The following is a 22152-nucleotide window of genomic DNA, read 5'->3' as shown; positions in this document are numbered from 1 at the left end:
CTTTGGATAAAAGCGTCTGCTAAATGGCATATATTATTATTATATTATAAATTGCCATATATGTTTAATGCTTTTTGACATGTCCCCTAATTAATATAATTGGTTTAGAGTTTGTTTTGATATTTCAACCTGCGTGTGATTGCGTTTGATGTGGGGGGACAAAATCAATTTGCACATGATGGCATCTTTCCAGTTGTCAGGCATTCCTTTGGCAGCAAGAGCCTCTCAGTGGATGCTGCAGTGTACCAAGTGGCGTTTGGAGCAACTGCTTGAAAGTGCGTTACCACTCCACTATGTCTCCCTGTCATGGTTTTTGCACCAGTACAGATACCAACACATCTTAACCACCAAAGTCCATTTGATGTCACAAAGCTGCCAATATCCTGTCCTGTTGTCCTGGTTTCCAGTGGTTTGCAGAAGAGGATATCTTCCTTGATTGACCCCACATAAACTTAACAGACATATACCAGGAGCTATGCTAGGGGGTACAAAGACAATTGGGTAAAACATGCCAATGGTTGTTTTGAAAGACTAACACAGTTGGAAAGCCTAAAACCAAGAGTAAAAGAATAATCAGAACATGTCCCATCATGCTTTACCCAATACTCACCATTGGGGAAGGCATTTATGGGCATTATCAGGAATCACTGGTACATTATTGATACTGACCCACAATTGAAACACATTTTTATATATCCCCCACGTATGTTTTTTATAAGACCTCCGAACTTGAGAGATATTGTGGTTAATTCTGATTACCTACCAGAGGAAAGGGGAAACTTTTTGGACAAGTTTGAAGGAGGGTATTTACAAATGTGGCCAATGTGCTCAATGCAGCTTGACATACAACTGATATACACACAGGACAAAGATTTAAGATCAAGGGCCTGATTACTTGCATGTCCACCAATGTCATTTACATGTTGAAATGTCCTTGTTGTCACGTTCTGACCTTAGTTCCTTTGTTTTGTCTTTGTTTTAGTATAGTCAGGGCGTGACTTGGGTGGGCAGTCTATGTGTGTTTTTCTATGTTGGGGTTTTGAGTTCGGCCTAGTATGGTTCTCAATCAGAGGCAGCTGTCAATCGTTGTCCCTAATTGAGAATCATACTTAGGTAGCCTGGGTTTCACTTTTGAATTGTGGGTGTTTGTTTCCGTGTGAGTGTTTGGGCCAGACAGTACTGTTTCGGGTTTTGTAAATTCACGTCATCATTTATTGTTTTGAGTCAGTTTTCAGTGCTTTCTTTCATTAAAGTCATCATGAACACTTACCACGCTGCGCTTTGGTCCAATCCTTACTCCTCCACAGACAAAGAGGAGGAAATCCGTTACAGAAACACCCACCACAAAAGGACCAAGCAGTGTGGTAACGGGCAGCAGCAGCGATCGCAGGACTCCTGGAAATGGGAGCGAGATCTGGACTATGTCACTACTTGGGAGGAGATAGACGGGTGGTCGGTCGACCCAGGGAGAGTGCCGGAGCCCGCCTGGGATTCTCTGGAGCAGTGTGGCTAAGTCATGTAGGAGACCTGGGTCAACTCCCCGTTCTTACCGGAGAGCGAGAGGGACCGGGCAGGCACCGTGTTATGCGGTGGAGCGCACGGTGTCCCCGGTGCTTGTGCATAGCCCGGTGCGGTACATTCCAACTCCTCGCATCAGCCGGGCTAGAGTGGGCATTGAGCCAGGTGCCATGAAGCCGGCTCTACGCATCTGGTCTCCGGCGTACATGGCACCAGCCTTACGCATTGTGTTCCCGGTTCGCCAGCACAGCCCAGTGCGGGCTATTCCACCTCGCCGCACTGGCTTGGCTACGGGGAGCATTCAACCAGGTAAGGTTGGGCAGGCTCGGTGGTCATGAGCTCCAGTGCGCCTGCACGGTCCGGTCTATCCGGTGCCAACTCCTCGCACCAGCCCTCCGGTGGCAGCCCCCCACACCAGGTTGTCTCTCCGTCTTCTTCCTACAGGTGCTCCCACCTGTCCAGTGCTGTCAGAGTCTCCCGTCTGTCCTGAGACGCCAGAGTCTCACGTCTGTCCTGAGCCGCCAGAGTCTCCCGTCTGTCCTGAGCCGCCAGAGTCTCCCGTCTGTCCTGAGCCGCCAGAGTCTCCCGTCTGTCCTGAACCGCCAGAGTCTCCCATCTGTCCTGAGCCGCCAGAGTCTCCCGTCTGTCCTGAGCTGCCAGAGTCTCCCGTCTGTCCTGAGCCGCCAGAGTCTCCCGTCTGTCCTGAGCCGCCACAGTCTCCCATCTGTCCTGAGCCTCCAGAGCCGCCAGTATGCCCTGAATACTTTTTTGTCCCACTGTATGTTGAGATGTGTCTGTTACTTGAACTTCGTGAAGCATTTATTTGGGCGGCAATTTCTGAGGCTAGTAACTAATGAATTTATCCTCTGCAGCAAAGGTAACTCTGGTTCTTCCTTTCCTGTGGCGGTCCTCATGAGAGCCATAGCACTTGATGGTTTTTGCAACTGCACTTGAACAAACTTTGAAAACTTTGAAACTTTGAAAGTTCTTGAAATGTTCCACATTGACTGACCTTCATTTCTTAAATTAATGATGGACTGTCATTTCTCTTTGCTTATTTGAGCTGTTCTTGTCATAAAATGGACTTGGTCTTTTACCAAAATAGGACTATCTTCTGTATACCCCCATACCATGTCACAACACAACTGATTGGCTCAAATGCATTAAGAAGGACAGAAATTCCACAAATTAAATTTTAACAAGGCACACCTGTTAATTGAAATGCATTCCAGGTGACTACCTCATGAAACTGGTTGAGAGAATGCCAAGAGTGTGCAAAGCTGTCATAAAGGCAAAGGGTGGCTACTTTGAAGAATCTCAAATATAAAATATGTTTTGATTTGTTTAACACTTTTTGGTTTACTACATGATTCAATATGTGAATGAGTAGGTGTTCTAAAACTGTTGACCGGTAGTGCAGTTGCCTGTTGTAGTAGCACTTATTAATGTCAATTAACAGTGTGCGTGTGTACCAACCTTTGTGTCATCCCCTAAATGTCAGAGCAATCAGAAGTTCCAACATTCACTACGCTTTATAACTTACAAAACTCTTGCAAAGGCAAAGAAAACAAACAACCAGATTATAACAATTGCAGCCAGGGGAGAACCAAATCTGTGGGAAAATTAGATTTTAAAGGGAGATAAATTCACCGATGACTGGATGTTTGGGAAAGTTCTAAGTGGATAAGATGCTTTGGAAGTAATGACAATGGAAGCAGCAAAGCAGTTGCCCCCAGAGCATTAACAAAACCTCCAGCATTTGAACTCACGTTAGCAGCTGGTGAGCATTTATGCTGTTTTCTGAAGGGCTGTACAACTCTGTCCAGATCTCTGTGACTGCTCTCTACCCAAAACATGAATATGTTCTTCAATTTAAGGGGAATATATAAACAACCAGTTACTGAAGACCGGAAGATTGAAGATATGTAGAATCATAGAGAAAGGCTAGTAGCATTGTCTGGTGTTTTGCATCTAGCCTACATAAGTGTTTATTTGTTGGGCTTCCATTTATTTTCTTGTGTTTTCATTTCTAAATGTTTTACCAAAGGAAATAAATGATTGTGATTTATTGTTGAAATTCAAAAACGGTTGTACTATTTGTAAATAGGGTTTGATTATTGAGCTTTGAGACGCAGGCATACATTTACAGACATCAACATGTAGGCCAATACAACACAGTTATACAAACACAACAATTCTAGGTCAGTGTTATTCCAAAATTAGCTGCAGTGCAAACAAGACATCACTTAAATCTCAGCGAAGGTAGAGCTGCAATCCCATCAAACGCCACCAGAGGACTCTTGAGTGACAAAGTGCACTTCGCTACAATAACCCCCGAAAGCCAACTATATACAGAAGCCTACAACCTCTCAAGTGAGTCATATAATTCCCTACAGGCAAGCTTTCTGTAGAAATTATGATGAGTTCAAATTAAAACCCACATCTACAGATATTGCAAATTAGGGAGTAAGGCACGTGCGTCTGCATCACTCGTAAACGCCGTATTCTTTTAAAAGCTTGTAATAATAGGGCGCGGAGTCTACTCATTGCTGTTTATTACACGCCTATTTAGAAGAAGATGCAAAAACACAATTGCAAGATTGTCCAGTAGATGGCGAGGTGTGTATGGTTGGGTTGTATGGGTGGACAAGGAGATTTGGTCGGATTCTGAGAACGTGTGTTATCCCATCCATTCCATCAACACAGCCCTTACACAGGGACGGAGGAGGAGGACAGTTGCTGTGTGACAGTAGAAAAAGCATGGATGACGCTATCCTGAAGGGATCACATAGATGCTGTCACTTGACTGGTTTGAAATGGGTTTGATATTTTTACAAAGAAAACAGTATATTTTTTAACCAATCCATTCACGTAACTAGAGACTGTTGATGTTACTGTTTTGCAAAAGAAAATGTCAACTTCAAGTAGTCTTTCAAAAAGAACAGCAGTCTGGTAAAATCGAAATATAAAAGGGAAATAATTTCGGAGATCGCCTAGTGTAAACTAATCATAATGTATCCACGAGGACCAGAAGATGCTCGAATTTCTATACCTCCCGGGTGCATTTTCCGTGGTCGTGGACCCTCTTCAACTGCCATCCGCGGGGGTCGCTTCCCTTTCCGCCCCTCTTATGTAATCAATGAATAAGACGAATGTTTCAAGCCAGGGTTCATTTTTTTATCGGAAGACATCCACCACCAGTGTGATACAGTCGGGGCTGCACGGACAATGTGCAGCAGATATTCTATCTTAAACAAGACGTGTGTTTACGATGATGGGACCGCGGACACCGACAGAGCCAGGTAAGGACTGAACTGAAAACAGTCTTTGCTAACGCTGAGTGCAGTGAAATTGACCGAGAGCCAAACATCTGTAGCCTATTTGGGAGAAATTTGGACTCGAGTACGAGTCACATTTTGCGACTTGACACTTGACTTGGCAAAAAGATAAAACACTTGTCACTCGACTTCGACCTGACCATCTATGACTCGTGACCTAACTTGGACTTGAGCTGTACGACCCTAAAGACCCGATATGTCACCTCACGCACAATGTAAGCCTATCTGTCCTTTATATTGGAGTACTGGAGGTTCTGTGCGTTCTGTTCTGTGTCTCGACCAAACAGATTCACAGAAATCAGAGGTTGCGCAGGCCGGGCACAAAGCATGTCTTCTAGCAAAGCGCGCGCAGCTCCACTGTCCTTCAGTATTTATTTAGCAAACGTAATAACACATCGCTCCCGACATACTCAAGCAAGAACTCTTCACATAAATGTTGCAGCAGCCTACACCTAAACTGTATGAGAAGAAAACGAGATGAATTCCCAGTCTGATCAAATAGGCAACTGATAACAACTACAGCCAATGCGCCCTGTCCCCTCTTGCCCTCTGGTCAGGGTAAAGGAAGTGGTGATGTTATGTAGCCTATTTATAGCAAGGGATGGGTAGGTTACATTCTAAATGTAATCCGTTAGAGTTACAAATTATCTGTCCAAAATTGTAATAAGTAACGTAACTTTTGGATTACCCAAACTCGGTAAAGTAATCTGATTACATTCTGTTACTGTTAGATTACTTTCCCGTTAAGACGCATTAGAAGAAGACAAAAAAGGTATGTTACCAATTGAATGACATCTATTGCAGGATAAATCCATGTTAAAGTTTACATTGCTGGCCATATGTGGATGTTACATTTTACTTTATTGGTTGGTTTTGTAGACTTCTTTTTTGAATGTTTTATTTATTTAACCTTTATTTAGCTAGGCAAATCAGTTAAGAACAAATTATTATGTACAACGACAGCCTAGGAACAGAGGGTTAATTGAACTGCCTTGTTCAGGGACAGAACAAAATATTTTTACCTTGTCAGCTCTGGTATTCGATGTAGCAACCTTTTGGTTACTGTCCCAACACTCTAACCTATAGGCTACTTGCCGCCCCAAACCAATCACTTTCTATTACATATAATAATATCATATTTTTTTCCCCAAACATCCTTTCTGAATGTTAAAGTTGTCCTCAAAATAATCATATCGTTTTTCAAACGTATCTGTAATCCGATTACAATATTTTATTTGAAAAACGTAACAAATTGTCCAATTGCAGTGGTTGTGTCTGTGTAAAGGTTTGGGCTCCTGAGTTTTTCCAGAGTTTCTTTAAAACCATGTGACCTGTTTAGAAAATATTTGTATATCTTGGTGGCAGGTAGGCTAGTGGTTAAGAGTGTTGGGCCATTAACTGAAAGGTCAATGGTTTGAATCCTAAACTGGTCAGGTGAAAAATTGGTTGGTGAGCCCTTGAGCAAGGCACTTAACCCTAATTACTCCTTTAAATTGCTCTGGATAAGAGCGTCTGCTAAATGACTAAAATATTAGTCTGGTCCCACTCCCATATAAATACATTTTTACAACTAATAATGAATCACTGTCATACCCTATATGATCCTGATTTGCACCTGGTTAGGTTACCAGATTAGGGAAAGCTCCAGGCCTCCGGGAAAACAATTTGCCCCACCACTCTGGGACCTGTGGTGCATCAGGGCATCATCAGTCCCCAAAATGGTTGCATTTGGTTTCAAAGACTATGTGGTAGTGGAGGACATAAGAGGTGCAGTTTGTAAAACATGTGGGTCCAAAATCACAGATGCATTGCAACTGCAATGAAATTGGCATAAAACACTTAACCATTGACTTGAGGACTCAAACCCCAAAAGTAGGGAGGGACTTGACTCGGCCTGAGCTGTGGAACTTGGGACATTACTTGAGACTTGACAGAACAACAGATGTTTACCTTGTCAGCTCTGGGATTCGAGGACTTACAAAATTGTGACTTGGTCCCATCTCTGCTAGTTGGCAATGCACTGTTGCCGTCAGTTGTCCATTCCACTTTTAACATTGTAGGCTGCTGTGTATCTTTGCGATAATTCCAAACATGTTTATTGGGATGTCTAATCTGGAGAAAATACATATTTAGAAAGGAGAATTAGTGAATGGCATTGTTTTAATCAGATTTAGTGCATTTGAAATCCAATTGCATGACAGGCTAAGATGAACTATTGTGGTCCAACTTGTTTTAGGGTTTGTTACATTGTTTTTTAAATGTACTTTAATTTGTAAAGAACAGAACAGAATGAACATTGTGACTTCATTCAATGAATAAACTGTTATACAAATCAAAATATATTTTATATTTGAGATTCTTCAAAGTAGCCACGCTTTGCCTTGATGACAGCTTTGCACACTCTTGGCATTCTCTCAACCAGCTTCATGAGGTAGTCACCTGGAATGCATTTTAATTAACAGGTGTGCCTTGTTAAAAGTTAATTTGTGGAATTTATTTTCTTCTAATGCATTTATGTCAATTAGTTGTGTTGTGACATGGTAGGGATGGTATACAGAAGATAGCCCTATTTGGTAAAATACCAAGTCCATATTATGGCAAGAACAGCTCAAATTAGCAAAGAGATACAACAGTCCATCATTACTTTAAGACATGAAGGTCAGTCAATCCGGAACATTTCAAGAACTTTCAAAGTTTCTTCAAGGGCAGGAATACCCAGAGTTACCTCTGCTGCAGAGGATAAGTTAATTAGAGTTAACTGCACCTCAGACTTCAGCCCAAATAAATGCTTCACATAGTTCAAGTAACAGACACATCTCAACATCAACTGTTCAGAAGAGACTGTGTGAATCAGGCCTTCATGGTTGAATTGCTGCAAATAAACCACTACTAAAGGACACCAGTAAGAAGAAGAGACTTGCTTGGGCCAAGAAACATGAGCAATGGACATTAGACCGGTGGAAATCTGTCTGATTTTTTCTGATGTGTCCAAATTAGAGATTGTTGGTTCCAACCACTGTCTTTGTGAGACGCAGAGAAGTTGAACGGATGATCTCTGCATGTGTGCTTCCCATTGTGAAGCATGGAGGAGGAGGTGTTTTTTTTTGTTGCACGGTCTGTGTATAGCAAGGTAGAACAAAAACACATGAGTTAAAAATCTGAAATAAGAAGCACACGATAAAGTAAGGAGCACACTATATACAGTGTCAGTTCCACTACCGTTTTTACAATGTGCAGGGACACTGGATCGATAGAGGTAGATATAAAAAATAATTAGTCAGCCACCTATTGTGCAAGTTCTCCCACTTAAAAAGATGAGAGAGGCCTGTAATTTTCATCATAGGTACACTTCAACTATGACATACAAAATTAGAAAACAAATCCAGAAAATCACATTGAATGATTTTTTATGAATTTATTTGCAAATTATGGTGGAAAATAAGCATTTGGTCACCTACAAACAAGCAAGATTTCTAGCTCTCACAGACCTGTAACTTATTCTTTAAGAGGCTCCTCTGTCCTCCACTCGTTACCTGTATTAATGGCACCTGTTTGAACTTGTTATCAGTATAAAAGTCACACACCAAGACCAAAGAGCTGTCAAAGGACACCAGAAACAAAATTGTAGACCTGCACCAGCCTGGGAAGACTGAATCTGCAATAGGTAAACAGCTTGGTTTGAAGAGATCAACTGTGGGAGCAATTATTAGGAAATGGAAGAGATACAAGACCACTGATAATCTCCCTCGATCTGGGCTCCACGCAAGATCTCACCCCGTGGGTTCAAAATGATCACAAGAACGGTGAGCAAAAATCCCAGAACCACATGGGGGGACCTAGTGAATGACCTGCAGAGAGCTGGGACCAAAGTAACAAAGCCTACCAACAGTAACACATTACGCCGCCAGGGACTCAAATCTGGCAATGCCAAGGGTGTCCTCCTGCTTAAGCCAGTACATATCCAGGCCCGTCTGAAGTTTGCTAGAGAGCATTTGGATGATCCAGAAGAAGATTGGGAGAATTCATATGGTCAGATGAAACCAAAATAGAACTTTTTGGTATAAACTCAACTCGTCGTGTTTGGAGGACAAAGAATGCTGAGTTGCATCCAAAGAACACCATACCTACTGTGAAGCATGGGGGTGGAAACATCATGCTTTGGGGCTGTTTTTCTACAAGGGGACCAGGACGACTGATCTGTTTAACTTCTTGCGTCGAGCCAACCCGGATCCGGGATCATGACTACAGCCTCAAGTCCATTACCATAACGCAACGTTAACTATTCATGAAAATCGCAAATTAAATGAAATCAATATGCTAGCTCTCAAGCTTAGCCTTTTGTTAACAACACTGTCATCTCAGATTTTCAAAAATATGCTTCTCAACCATAGCAAACTAGCATTTAGCATTTAGCGTTAGCATTTAGCGTTAGCATTAGCAGGCAACATTTTCACAAAAACCAGCAAAAACATTCAATAAATCATTTACCTTTGAAGAACTTCGGATGTTTTCAATGAGGAGACTCTCAGTTAGATAGCAAATGTTCAGTTTCCATGAAAGATTAGTTGTGCAGGAGAAATCGGTCCGTTTTCTGCGTCATGTTTGGCTACCAAAAAAAATAAAAAATTCATTCATCCAAACTCCAAACTTTCTTCCACATTAACTCCATAATATCGACTGAAACATGGTAAACGTTGTTTAGAATCAATCCTCAAGGTGTTTTTCACATATCTCTTCATGATATATCATTCCTGGAAGTCTCCTCTCTGTCTCAATCACATGGATGAATGCGAGCAGCTTGGAGATTACGCAACAATTTCAACAAAGGACACCGGGCGGACCCCTGGTAAATGTAGTCTCTTATGGCCAATCTTCCAATGATATGCCTACAAATACGTCACAATGCTGCAGACAACTTGGAGAAACGATAGAAAGGGCAGGCTAATTCGTGGCGCTTTCACAGCCATATAAGGAGACAATGAAAAACAGAGCGTCAAAAATCCTGCTCATTTCCTGTTTGAAGTTTCATCTTGGTTTCGCCTGTAGCATCAGTTATGGGGCACTCACAGATAATATCTTTGCAGTTTTGGAAACGACAGAGTGTTTTCTTTCCAAAGCTGCCAATTATATGCATAGTCGAGCATCTTTTCGTGACAAAATATTGCGCTTAAAACGGGCACGTTTTTTAATCCAATAATGACATAGCGCCCCCATAGGTTGAAGAGGTTAAAGGAAAGAATGAATGGGGCCATGTATCGTGATATTTTGAGTGAAAACCTCCTTCTATCAGCAAGGGCATTGAAGATGAAACGTGGCTGGGTCTTTCAGCATGACAATGATCCCAAACACACCGCCCGGGCAACGAAGGAGTGGCTTCGTAAGAAGCATTTCATAGTCCTGGAGTGGCCTAGCCAGTCTCCAGATCTCAACCCCATAGAAAATCTTTGGAGGGAGTTGAAAGTCTGTGTTGCCCGGCAACAGCCCCAAAACATCACTGCTCTAGAGGAGATCTGCATGGAGGAATGGGACAAAATACCAGCAACAGTGTGTGAAAACCTTGTGAAGACTTACAGAAAATGTTTGACCTCTGTCATTTCCAACAAAGGGTATATAACAAAGTATTGAGACAAACTTTTGTTATTGACCAAATACTTATTTTCCACCATAATTTGCAAATAAATTCATTAAAAATCCTAAAATGTGATTTTCTGGATTTTTTTCTTCTCATTTTGTCTGTCATAGTTGAAGTGGACCTATGATGAAAATTACAGGCCTCTCTTATCTTTTTAAGTGGGAGAGCTTGCACAATTGGTGGCTGACTAATTACTTTTTTGCCCCACTGTATATAGGGGTAAGGTGACTAGGCATCAGCATAATTGATAAACAGAGTAGCAACAGTTTGTATGTGAGAGTATAAACAGAGTAGCAGCAGTTTCTATGTGAGGGTATAAACAGAGTAGCAGCAGTTTGTATGTGAGAGTATAAACAGAGTAGCAGCAGTTTGTATGTGAGAGTATAAACAGAGTAGCAGCAGTTTGTATGTGAGTTTGTAAACAGAGTAGCAGCAGTTTCTATGTGAGGGTATAAACAGAGTAGCAGCAGTTTGTATGTGAGAGTATAAACAGAGTAGCAGCAGTTTCTATGTGAGGGTATAAACAGAGTAGCAGCAGTTTGTATGTGAGAGTATAAATAGAGTAGCAGCAGTTTGTATGTGAGAGTATAAACAGAGTAGCAGCAGTTTGTATGTGAGTTTATAAACAGAGTAGCAGCAGTTTCTATGTGAGGGTATAAACAGAGTAGCAGCAGTTTGTATGTGAGTTTATAAACAGAGTAGCATCAGTTTCTATGTGAGGGTATAAACAGAGTAGCAGCAGTTTGTATGTGAGTGTGTGTAGAGTGTCAGAATAAATGTATGTGCATTTGTGTGAGTGAGCAAATGATGCAGTGAGTGTTCGTGTGTGTTTGAGTATCAGTGTGTGTAGTGTGTAGGGCCCTGTGAGTGTGCATAGAGGCAGTGTAAAAATAACAATGAAATACAAAGGTCACTGGCCCTCTCACGTCATCTCCCCACACTCTCATCCCTCCTTACAGGAGGCTTCTCGGGGTTTGTCCTCTGGGCTGCTAATCAGAGTCTCTCTCTCTCTCTTGCTCTCTCACTTTCTCTCTCTCTCCCTCCCTATTCAATTTCAATTTAAGGGCTTTATTGGCATGGGAAAAATATGTTTACTTTGCCAAAGCAAGTGACATAGATAATAAACAAAAGTTAAATAAACAATAAAAAAATAACAGTAAACATTACACTCACAAAAGTTCCAAAGGAATAGAGACATTTCTAATGTCATATAATGACTATATACAATGTTGTTACTATTTGTGCAAATAGTTAAAATACCAATGGGAAAATAAATAAACATAAATATTGGGTTCATTTACAACTCTCATTATTTCATTATTTCATCATTATTTGTTTTACATTGTACACAGGATATTTGGTGTTTTTTGGTTGGTGACCCGTCCCCAGACCTCACAACCATAAAGGGCAATGGGTCCTATAACTGATTAAAGTATTTTTAGCCAGATCCTATGTCGAATTTTATGTTCCTTTTGATGGCGTAGAAGGCCGTTCTTGCCTTGTCTCTCAGATCGTTCACAGCTTTGTGGAAGTTACCTGTGGCGCTGATGTTTAGGCCGAGGTCTGTATAGTTTTGTGTGTGCTCTAGGACAACGGTGTGTCAATTGAATTTGTATTTGTGGTCCTGGCAACTGGACCTTTTTTAGAACACCATTCTTTTTGTCTTACTGAGAATTACTGTGAGGGCCGCCAGATGTAACACTTGGCATTCAGGCGAAATAGTTCAATCTTGGTTTCATCAGACCAGGGAATCTTGTTTCTCATGGTCTGAGAGTCCTTTAGGAACCCTGAAGCTCTGTCAGAGTGATCATCTGGTTCTTGGTCACCTCCCTGACCAAGGCCCTTCTCAATTTGCTCAGTTTGGCCAGGCTAGGAAGAGTCTTGGTGGTTCCAACTTCTTCCATTTAAGAATGATGGAGGCCACTGTGTTCTTTGGGACATTCAATGCTGCAAAAAAAATATTACTACCATTCCCCAGATCTGTGTCTCGACACAATCCTGTCTCAGAGCTCTACCGACAAATACTTTGACCACATGGCTTGATTTTTGCTCTGACATGCACGGTCAACTGTGGGACCTTATATAGACAGGTGTGTGCCTTTCCAAATCATGTCACGTCAATTGAATTTACCACAGGTGGAAAAATCTCAAGGATGATCAATGGAAACAGGATGCACCTGAGCTCAATTTCGAGTCTCATAGCAAAGGGTCTGTATAGTTATGTAAATAATGTTTGAAAAAGACACGGGGACAACACAGGGACGAAGCCCAAAACAAACCCAACTGTAAAATACACAGGGATGTAACCCAAACAAAAGAGAGAGGTTATTAACCTCTTAATATTACATGGGACGAGACCAGTCATAACACTACATGGGACGAGACCAGTCATAACACTACATGGGACGAGACCAGTCATAACACTACATGGGACGAGACCAGTCATAACACTACATGGGACGAGACCAGTCATAACACTACATGGGACGAGACCAGTCATAACACTACATGGGACGAGACCAGTCATAACACTACATGGGACGAGACCAGTCATAACACTACATGGGACGAGACCAGTCATAACACTACATGGGACGAGACCAGTCATAACACTACATGGGACGAGACCAGTCATAACACTACATGGGACGAGACCAGTCATAACACTACATGGGACGAGACCCGAAATAACAAGTGCACAATACACGTATCACGAAAGCCTAAACAATAAAGCACAGGTACTCACAAGACCAACTGACATGGGAACAGTAACCGACAAGAACAATGGGGAACAGAGGACACATATATAACATACTAATCAAGGGGAATGGGAACCAGGTGTGCGTAATGAGACAAGACAGCCCGGGGTTGGTGGGTAATGAATCCAGTTCAGTGATGCCTAGAAAGCTGGTGAAATAGACCTGGTGCATGGAATGAGCAGCAGTACCGGGGGACTCTGTGTCATTATAGGGTATTGTGTGTAGATTGATGAGAAATATATATAATTGAATCCATTGTAGAATAATGCTGAAACGTAACAACATGTGGAAAAAGTCAAGGGGTCTGAATACTTTCTGAATGTACTGTATATGTTGAACGAGGGTGGGGCTCAAGCTGCATCCCTGTCTCAACCCACGGCCCTGTGAAAATAAAACGTCTTTTTTTCCCCAATTTTAACCGCACACTTGTTGTTTGTGTTAATGGATTTTATAATGTCGCTGCTGTCCTTGTCTGTTCATAAGGCTAGAACTGAGATGGGAAAAATTCCCATTCATCCTGGAACATGATTCAGAAGATTTTAAAGTTAGTGGAGTTAGTGGTTTTGCCTGTTTTTAAGACTCCGATCGACAACACTGTTTGTGATGACTGCTGTTGTTTATAATCTTCAATTGTATCTTTAACTTGTGACACTTGGTCTTTTGTGTGTATTCTGTATCTTTCTGTAATGTTTTGTGGACACACTGCTATTTCCTTGTTTTGCCTTCTTGCCGTGTCACCCTCGCAAAAGAGGTTTTCAACCTCAATGGGTTTTACCTGGTCATATAAACATTTTTTTAAAAGGTTGTATGTTTTCCCCCAACACAACTTTCCATCAATTTTTACAGCAGAGCTCCATGCCAAATTGAGTCTAAATATATATATTTTTATCAACAAATCAAAAAATCAGAGCCAAATCAGTACATTGTTTTCACTGAGGAAATGTAGATGTCTGCTGTTGATTGATGATACTTCTCTCTCTCTCTCTCTCTCTCTCTCTCTCTCTCTCTCTCTCTCTCTCTCTCTCTCTCTCTCTCTCTCTCTCTCTCTCTCTCTCTCTCTCTCTCTCTCTCTCTCTCTCTCTCTCTCTCTCTGTTATGAGCCCACTCCAGCCTGTCCATTCTCTCATGATGACCGCCTACAGGGCTGACCCATATAGTCATTAGCCACTTGTGTGCATTGGAGAGCTCCCTATGTACTGTATGAGAGCTCCAGATAAGGAGTTGGGAGGTTGAGCATGGTACAAAGATTGACCCTAAAAGCACCAACATATTTCGACCACTAAAAGCACAAAAACTGGTCTTTTTTTCCTCCCCAAACGGGAAATGATGGCAAAAAGACACTTTCTGTCAAACAGTAACACTTTTTATTTTATTAACATTTTACAACACAAGTAAATTATTTAGATTTCAAAAAATAAGCATATTGTACACACATTAGAACATTTTCACACAATAAAAAAATCTAATTGTATGTTTATGTATGTTTTTCATGTTTTGAATGGTTATTTTATGTTTTTTTTTCGGAGGTTGAATTTTGTCGATTGAGCTAATCTGACATACCAGTATTAACAAAAATAGCCACTATGGTGATATGTTATATAGCACACAATTTTTCAGCAGGGACCCCATTTTTTCCCCAAGAATTTATTGCGATCCCACCGCAAATCTGATGACACAACCTTAAAATCATTTTGATTTGACATCATCAAATAACTTTTTACTTTATACTTTAATACTTTATGCCATTTAGCAGACGCTTTTATCCAAAGCGACTTACAGTCATGTGTGCATACATTCTACGTATGGGTGGTCCCGGGGATCGAACCCACTACCCTGGCGTTACAAGCGCCATGCTCTACCAACTGAGCTACAGAAGGAAGAACATATTCTTATTTTCAATGACGGCCTGGGAACAGTGGGTTAACTGCCTGTTCAGGGGCAGAACGACAGATTTGTACCTTGTCAGCTCGGGGGTTTGAACTCACAACCTTCCGGTTACTAGTCCAACGCTCTAACCACTAGGCTACGCTGCCGCCCTTTCAGTTTATTGCATTTTCATCTCTTATCAAAATGAAAAGAAACCAATAAATACATTTACTCAATAAAATTGTATTTTTCAAATGATCTTTCTCAAAAAATGTATTCCATTCTCTCAAATATATATATTTCTTTACTTTTTGGCAACCCTACTGCTGTTTCCATTGCGACCCTGACTTTGAATACCACTGATCGAATTATTTTATATTTTATCTTTATTTAACTAGGCAAGTCAGTTAAGGACAAATTCTTATTTTCAATGACAGCCTAGGAACAGTGGGTTAACTGCCTGTTCAGGGGCAGAAGGACAGATTTGTACCTTGTCAGCTCAGGGGTTTGAACTTGCAACCTTGCAGTTACTAGTCCAACGCTCTAACCAGTAGGCTACCCTGCCGCCCATTAATTTGACTTTTCATGAAACTGTGTGATAGTGAGACATAAGCCATCCAGAGGGTTTGTCCCAGCTCGTCTTAGCCATCAACCGCATGTTGGAGTAATCCTTAAAGAAGGAAAGTAAAAGAAGAGGTAACTTCAGAGGGATTGGTTTGCCTCAGCAGCAGCACAGAGTTAAGCTGATATGTATGCTGTGTGTGTTATCATGTTACACACTGTATACCCCCCACCTTGTAGATGTATTATCCATGTTGAACTCTGCTTTCCTCTCTCTTTTTCTCTCTCTCTCTCTCTCTCTCTCTCTCTCTCTCTCTCTCTCTCTCTCTCTCTCTTTCAAATATTCCTAAATCCCTCACCAAGACGCAACCATGAGCCCGCTGCGTCGATCCTCGAGATCCCATGGTGACAGGTAATGTTTCTTGTCAACGTGACAAGGACTGACATGAAAATAGTGTGTGTGTGTGTCTTTGTATCGGCTGTAAGCCTATGTTTGTTTGATCTTCTACTTAAACACTCCACCAGTATCAATATAGCAGTCCCAGAGTGATCCTGAATAATTGAAACCTGTTTATCTTCATTTGAATATGTTTAATGGTGTATTCAGTGGACTGCTCCGACCAATACTACCGTTCTGTACAGAACATTTATTAAACCTTGCCTCCCAAATGACACCCTATTCTCTCTGCTGTGCACTACTCTTGACCAGAGGGCTGTGCTCAAAAGTCGTGCACTACTGTAGCTATATACACATGCTGTATCTTAATTTGATCATTCTGTTGTTGCAGGAATGTTCTTGCTCAGCAGGAAATGCCCACTTGTTTCATACTCAAGGTTCAAAAAGGCTTCTAAAGTTAGTCATTTCCACGTAACGTAAAATGTATCAAACCCTACAAAAAATGTCCATTCATTATAATCCACATAACAATTCACATGACCTGTTGCTTGCAGGATTATTTTCATGCTGTGTTTTCAAACTTTCTCAAATGAAGATACGGCATCTGTAGGAAATAGGGTGCCAATTTGGGAAGCAGGCTATATGTTCAGCTAGGGAGATGGTCTGTGTTCTCTAGGGGGTTTAATGCATCATGAATGCATCATGTATTGTCGCCGTGGAAATCGTCCTAAGACATCAAATTTCACATAATCAAAATGTGCAGACTATGTGGCGTAGTTATTTAATGCGGAGAGAAACCTTTCCATTTTAACTGGATCCAAATTGCTTAGGATAATCTTACCATTCAATTACTGCACAAGTTGATGGATTTACATTTTCCCTCTCCAACTGGTCTGTTTCTAAAAATCCCATCTAATGCCAAAAATGGTTGGAATTCTATTCAGCATTTATTTATACATTTTTGCTCATGTGGGGAAAATGTGGATGGCCCAGACTCTGGGCAGTTGATCAGGCCATTGATTTAATCAGATTTGATATATTTGTTTTAGTGCTCATTGTGGATCTGTACAACTCTGTTTTGCTCACTTTAAACACTCAAACACATGCGTGTGCATGCACACACACAAACACACACATACTCTTGCATCGACCCAGATATGAACAAATCCCTTGATAAAAATGTAATTTCCTTCTCTGCTTGCTTGTCATTCCTTTCCCTTTCATTGCAATGGATCATTACAGAATAAGAGGAGATAAAGTACATGGATGTGCTTGTTAAACCTTGCTGTCAACCATTGAGACATATCATAGTTGTACCTCTGTGCTGTAAACAACTCAAAACGTATCATATCCCACTGTGAGACTATATTCTAACCTCCTCAGTGCTCTGTCAGCAACTCAGTATGTCAGTGTCAGAGATCATATCAAAAGCTGCTTGCCAGCAATCAGGGATTGTGTCTTAAGTCATCCAACCCTACAAATTTTTATACACTATGTCTTTCTTAGATTTCTTATACACTATGTCTTTCTTAGATTTCTTATACAGTATGTCTTTCTTAGATTTCTTATACAGTATGTCTTTCTTAGATTTCTTATACAGTATGTCTTTCTTAGATTTCTTATACAGTATGTCTTTCTTAGATTTCTTATACAGTATGTCTTTCTTAGATTTCTTATACAGTATGTCTTTCTTAGATTTCTTATACAGTATGTCTTTCTTAGATTTCTTATACAGTATGTCTTTCTTAGATTACTTATACAGTATGTCTTTCTTAGATTTCTTATACAGTATGTCTTTCTTAGATTTCTTATACAGTATGTCTTTCTTAGATTTCTTATACAGTATGTCTTTCTTAGATTTCTTATACAGTATGTCTTTCTTAGATTTCTTATACAGTATGTCTTTCTTAGATTTCTTATACAGTATGTCTTTCTTAGATTTCTTTGTATGTTGTCAGGTCTGACTCCACGGAGACCCTCCAGAAGAACAACAGCAGCAACAGTGGAGTTATTCTGGACATCTCAGCCCTCAAGTTGGAGGTGGACTCTGAGGTCCCTCCTCTACCGCCCCGCTACCGCTTCAGGGACCTGCTGCTGGGGGACCAGTCCTTTCAGAATGACGACAGGTAATGGTAATACACCTGTAAAGATAATATACCTGTAAAGTTATATAATACACCTGTAAAGATAATATAATACACCTGTAATATAATATACCTGTAAAGATGATATAATACACTTGTAAAGATTATACAATACGCCTGTAATGATTATATAATGGAACTGTAAAGACTATATAATACACCTGTAAAGATTAACAATACACCTGTAAAGACTATATAATACACATGTAAAGATTAACAATACGCCTGTAAAGATTATACAACACACCTGTTAAGATGATATAAATCGGCTGTAAAGATTATACAATACACCTGTGAAGATGATATAAATCACCTGTAAAGATGATATAATATAGCTGTAAATATGATATAATACTGCCCAGGAGCACTCATTTACACTGCTGTAAGGGCCCATGTGTGTGTGTGTGTGTGTGTGTGTGTGTGTGTGTGTGTGTGTGTGTGTGTGTGTGTGTGTGTGTGTGTGTGTGTGTGTGTGTGTGTGTGTGTGTGTGTGTGTGTGTGTGTGTGTGTGTGTGTGTGTGTGTGTGTGTGTACAGTAGTTTTTCTTCTTTGCAATTAATTGATCATAATTAGGGACGTGGCGGTCATTACATTTTGTCAGCCTGTGAATGTCATGCAAACAGCCAGTCTCACGGTAATTTACTGTTAATTAACATAAACATGTTTAGCATCTCCTGGCTTCCACGCATAGCATACAAGCCACTGGTGCAGACCTTTGGAAACATCTACATTTAAAAAAGCATAATTAATGCCAGCCAGGTAGGCTATACTCCTGTTGTTAAGAGGAGCAATGTGCTCAATATTAGGAAAGTTGAGAAATAAATATAGTAGGTCTAGCCGATAGAACGCTGATATAGAGGGCATCACTCTGTTTTCTCAATCAATTGCATTGCATATAGAAATGTTGCTCAACATGAGCTCATGGGCTCTCATGAAGTGTTTGATTAGATTTTCGATTACATTTGCAATGATGTCAGAGTGATTAGAGGGACAATAGAGTGCTGAGTACCAGGCAGTTAGCAAGTTTGGTAGACTACTAATGACCATCAGCAGTATCAGAGCTGGGAGAAGCCTAGTTACTGTGACTAAACAGTCACATGGAATTTGACTGCCATCATGACTCAAGAGAGCTGGAATTTAATTCCCTCAGTCATTGTATAAATGCATTCTGCTTCACTGCTGTTATGTGGAGATGTCCTTCAAGGTGGTTCTGAAATGAATGAAACTCAGTGTGGGAAGAACAGAATGGAGTTTTATGTTTATTTGCAACAGGCAGATGTAGGTAAGTGGTTGGTGTAAAATTCTGCATAGTTTCTTAATGTGGTTACTAAATCATTATAACACACTTTAGTCCAGAATGGATTGTACCATTTAAAAGTCATTTGAAGGGTTTTGGGTTTTCTATTAGGTGATTGTGGAGCGTTCTTCTGAGAGTACAGATGCTTTATCTTAATTTCAGACCCTGAAATAATCCTGCATCAACAGGAAATGTGAATTGTTATGTGGATTATAATTAATTTACATTTTTTTTGTAGGGGTAAATACATTTTTCCTTAGGGCAAATCAAGTCTGTAATGTTAAATTGGATACAACAACCTTAGAAGCCTTTTTAAACCGTGGATACACTACAAGTTTGCATTTCCGTCTGTGCAAGAAAAATCCTGCAACAGGATGATCAAATTAAGATACAGCATCTGTAGCTAGCTTGTTGTCTGAGAATTTGAAAGCACTAGTGGTCTATCAACGTCAGCAGCTGCCTGTCACCGTGGGAGTGCTACCTGACTGTATCGTGCGCCAGGCTCTGATTGGCTGACAGGCTGGCTGATTTGATATAGTGTTGCAGTAAAGACTGAGCTTCGAGCCATATGAATACTTTTTACAGTGTGAGCTACGTGATTAATGACAAATGAGTTGGAATTCGGTAATAAAAACACCTTAACCCAACAAAATAAAAAGTAACCAAAGGTATTGGCATGATGTGTTGTGGATTGAAGCTCATTCGTTTGTTGACAGATATCGCCATTGGGAGAATTTAGTCTGTCAGTAGCAATTGGTTATATAAATTCTTCTTAAAAAATCAGAGCAAGAGTACATTGTTATTTCTCTATTTCCACGGTCAACATGTCCATTCCAGTAGCACACGTCTCACCCAGGAGTCCATTACCGTCTGTAGATTGTATTTGTCCTATATCGCTGTGGCCTGATTAGCTAGTACATCAACTGTATGTATTTTTATTGCTGGAAAGAGTGAAATCCCTTTCTGCTGCTGCCTGACATTTCAAGGTAAATGTGACGTCTCACATCGCTCTCTGTCACTTTGTCTTTATCCTTCCCACTTGCTCACTCCCTCTCTCTGACTCTTTTCTCTCTGTCCTTCTCTCTCAATTCAATTCGATTTAAAGGGCCTTATTGACATGGGAAACATATGTTAACATTGCCAAAGCAAGTGAAGTAGATAATAAACAAGAGTGAAATAAACAATCAAAAGTAACAGTAAACATTACACTCACAGAAGTTCCAAAACAATAAAGACATTTCAAATGTCATGTTATGTCTATATACAGTGATGTAACGATATGCAAATAGTTAAAGTACAAAAGGGGAAATAAATAAACATAAATATGGGTATGTATTTATTATTTATTGTTATTATTTATTTATTGTTATTATTTATTGTTATTATTTACATAGGAGTTTGTTCTTCACTGGTTGCCCTTTTCTTATGGCAACAGGTCACAAATATTGCTGCTGTGATGACACTGATGTTTCACCCAGTAGATATGGGAGTTTATCAAAATTGGGTTTGTTTTCAAATTCTTTGTGGATCTGTGTAATTTGTGGGAAATATGTGTCTCTAATATGTTCATACATTTTGCAGGAGGTTAGGAAGTGCAGCTCAGTTTCCACCTCATTTTGTGGGCAGTGAGCACATAGCCTGTCTTCTCTTGAGAGCCATGTCTGCCTACGGCGGCCTTTCTCAATAGCAAGGTTATGCTCACTGAGTCTGTACATAGTCAAAGTTTTCCTTAAATTTGTTTAAGGAAGGGCCAAATAGCTTTCTAGTTTGCTCAGTTTTTTGTTAATTCTTTCCAATGTGTCAGTAGTCATCTTTTTGTTTTCTCATGATTTGGTTGGGTCTAATCATGTTGCTGTCCTGGGGCTCTGTAGGGTCTGTTTGTGTTTGTGAACAGAGCACCAGGACCTCATCGCTCTGTCTCTCCCTCTTTCTCTCTCCCTGTATCACTCTCACCCCCCCCTCTCAATATCTCCCTTCTCTCCTTATCTCTCTCTCAGCAGGAAATTGCTTTCAGTATGTTTTATATCAGCGCCGTAAAGCTGAACTCTATTCTCACCATGCCTAGAACTGACGTTTCTAAATTAGTGCTGTCAAACGAGTAAAATAATGAATCGAGTTAATTGCATCAGTTAACTGGTCCTTCTGTAGCTCAGTTGGTAGAGCATGGCGCTTGTAACGCCAGGGTAGTGGGTTCGATCCCCGGGACCACCCATACGTAGAATGTATGCACACATGACTGTAAGTCGCTTTGGATAAAAGCGTCTGCTAAATGGCATATATTTTATTATTATATTAATTACATTGAAATTACATTTTTGAATTTGATAAAAATCTATATTTAACAAGAAGTACATTGAGTTACAGGCATACTTTGATTGTAATGGATGGAAACACAAATTATGTACATTGGAATGTTTTAATAGCATGTTCACCATAAACAACACAAAATGATCTACATCAGAATATGTTAATAGCATGTTCACCATAAACAACACAAAATGATCTACATCAGAATATGTTAATAGCATGTTCACCATAAACAACACAAAATGATCTACATCAGAATATGTTAATAGCATGTTCACCATAAACAACACAAAATGATCTACTTCAGAATGTTTTAATAGCATGTTCACCATA

General features: G+C 40.3%; 1 protein-coding gene across 7 annotated transcripts in view; it reads left to right on the top strand.

The window, feature by feature from the left end:
- Window positions 1-4223: 4223 nt before the first annotated feature.
- The window catches only part of LOC124036573 (potassium channel subfamily T member 1-like), a 164306-nt gene continuing 146377 nt past the window's right edge, over window positions 4224-22152 (top strand). For all 7 annotated transcript variants that reach the window (XM_046351309.1, XM_046351308.1, XM_046351302.1 and 4 more), the window contains exons 1-3: window positions 4224-4820; window positions 16038-16086; window positions 18030-18197. In XM_046351309.1, the coding sequence (XP_046207265.1) occupies window positions 4790-4820; window positions 16038-16086; window positions 18030-18197 (248 nt within the window). In that variant the 5' untranslated portion in view covers window positions 4224-4789. The remainder of the gene's footprint in view (window positions 4821-16037; window positions 16087-18029; window positions 18198-22152) is intronic.

This window comes from Oncorhynchus gorbuscha, linkage group LG05 (assembly GCF_021184085.1).
Source record: "Oncorhynchus gorbuscha isolate QuinsamMale2020 ecotype Even-year linkage group LG05, OgorEven_v1.0, whole genome shotgun sequence".
NCBI lineage: Eukaryota > Metazoa > Chordata > Actinopteri > Salmoniformes > Salmonidae > Oncorhynchus > Oncorhynchus gorbuscha.
Note: the sequence above shows the minus strand (reverse complement) of the source record. Positions and strands in the feature narration are given on the sequence as shown.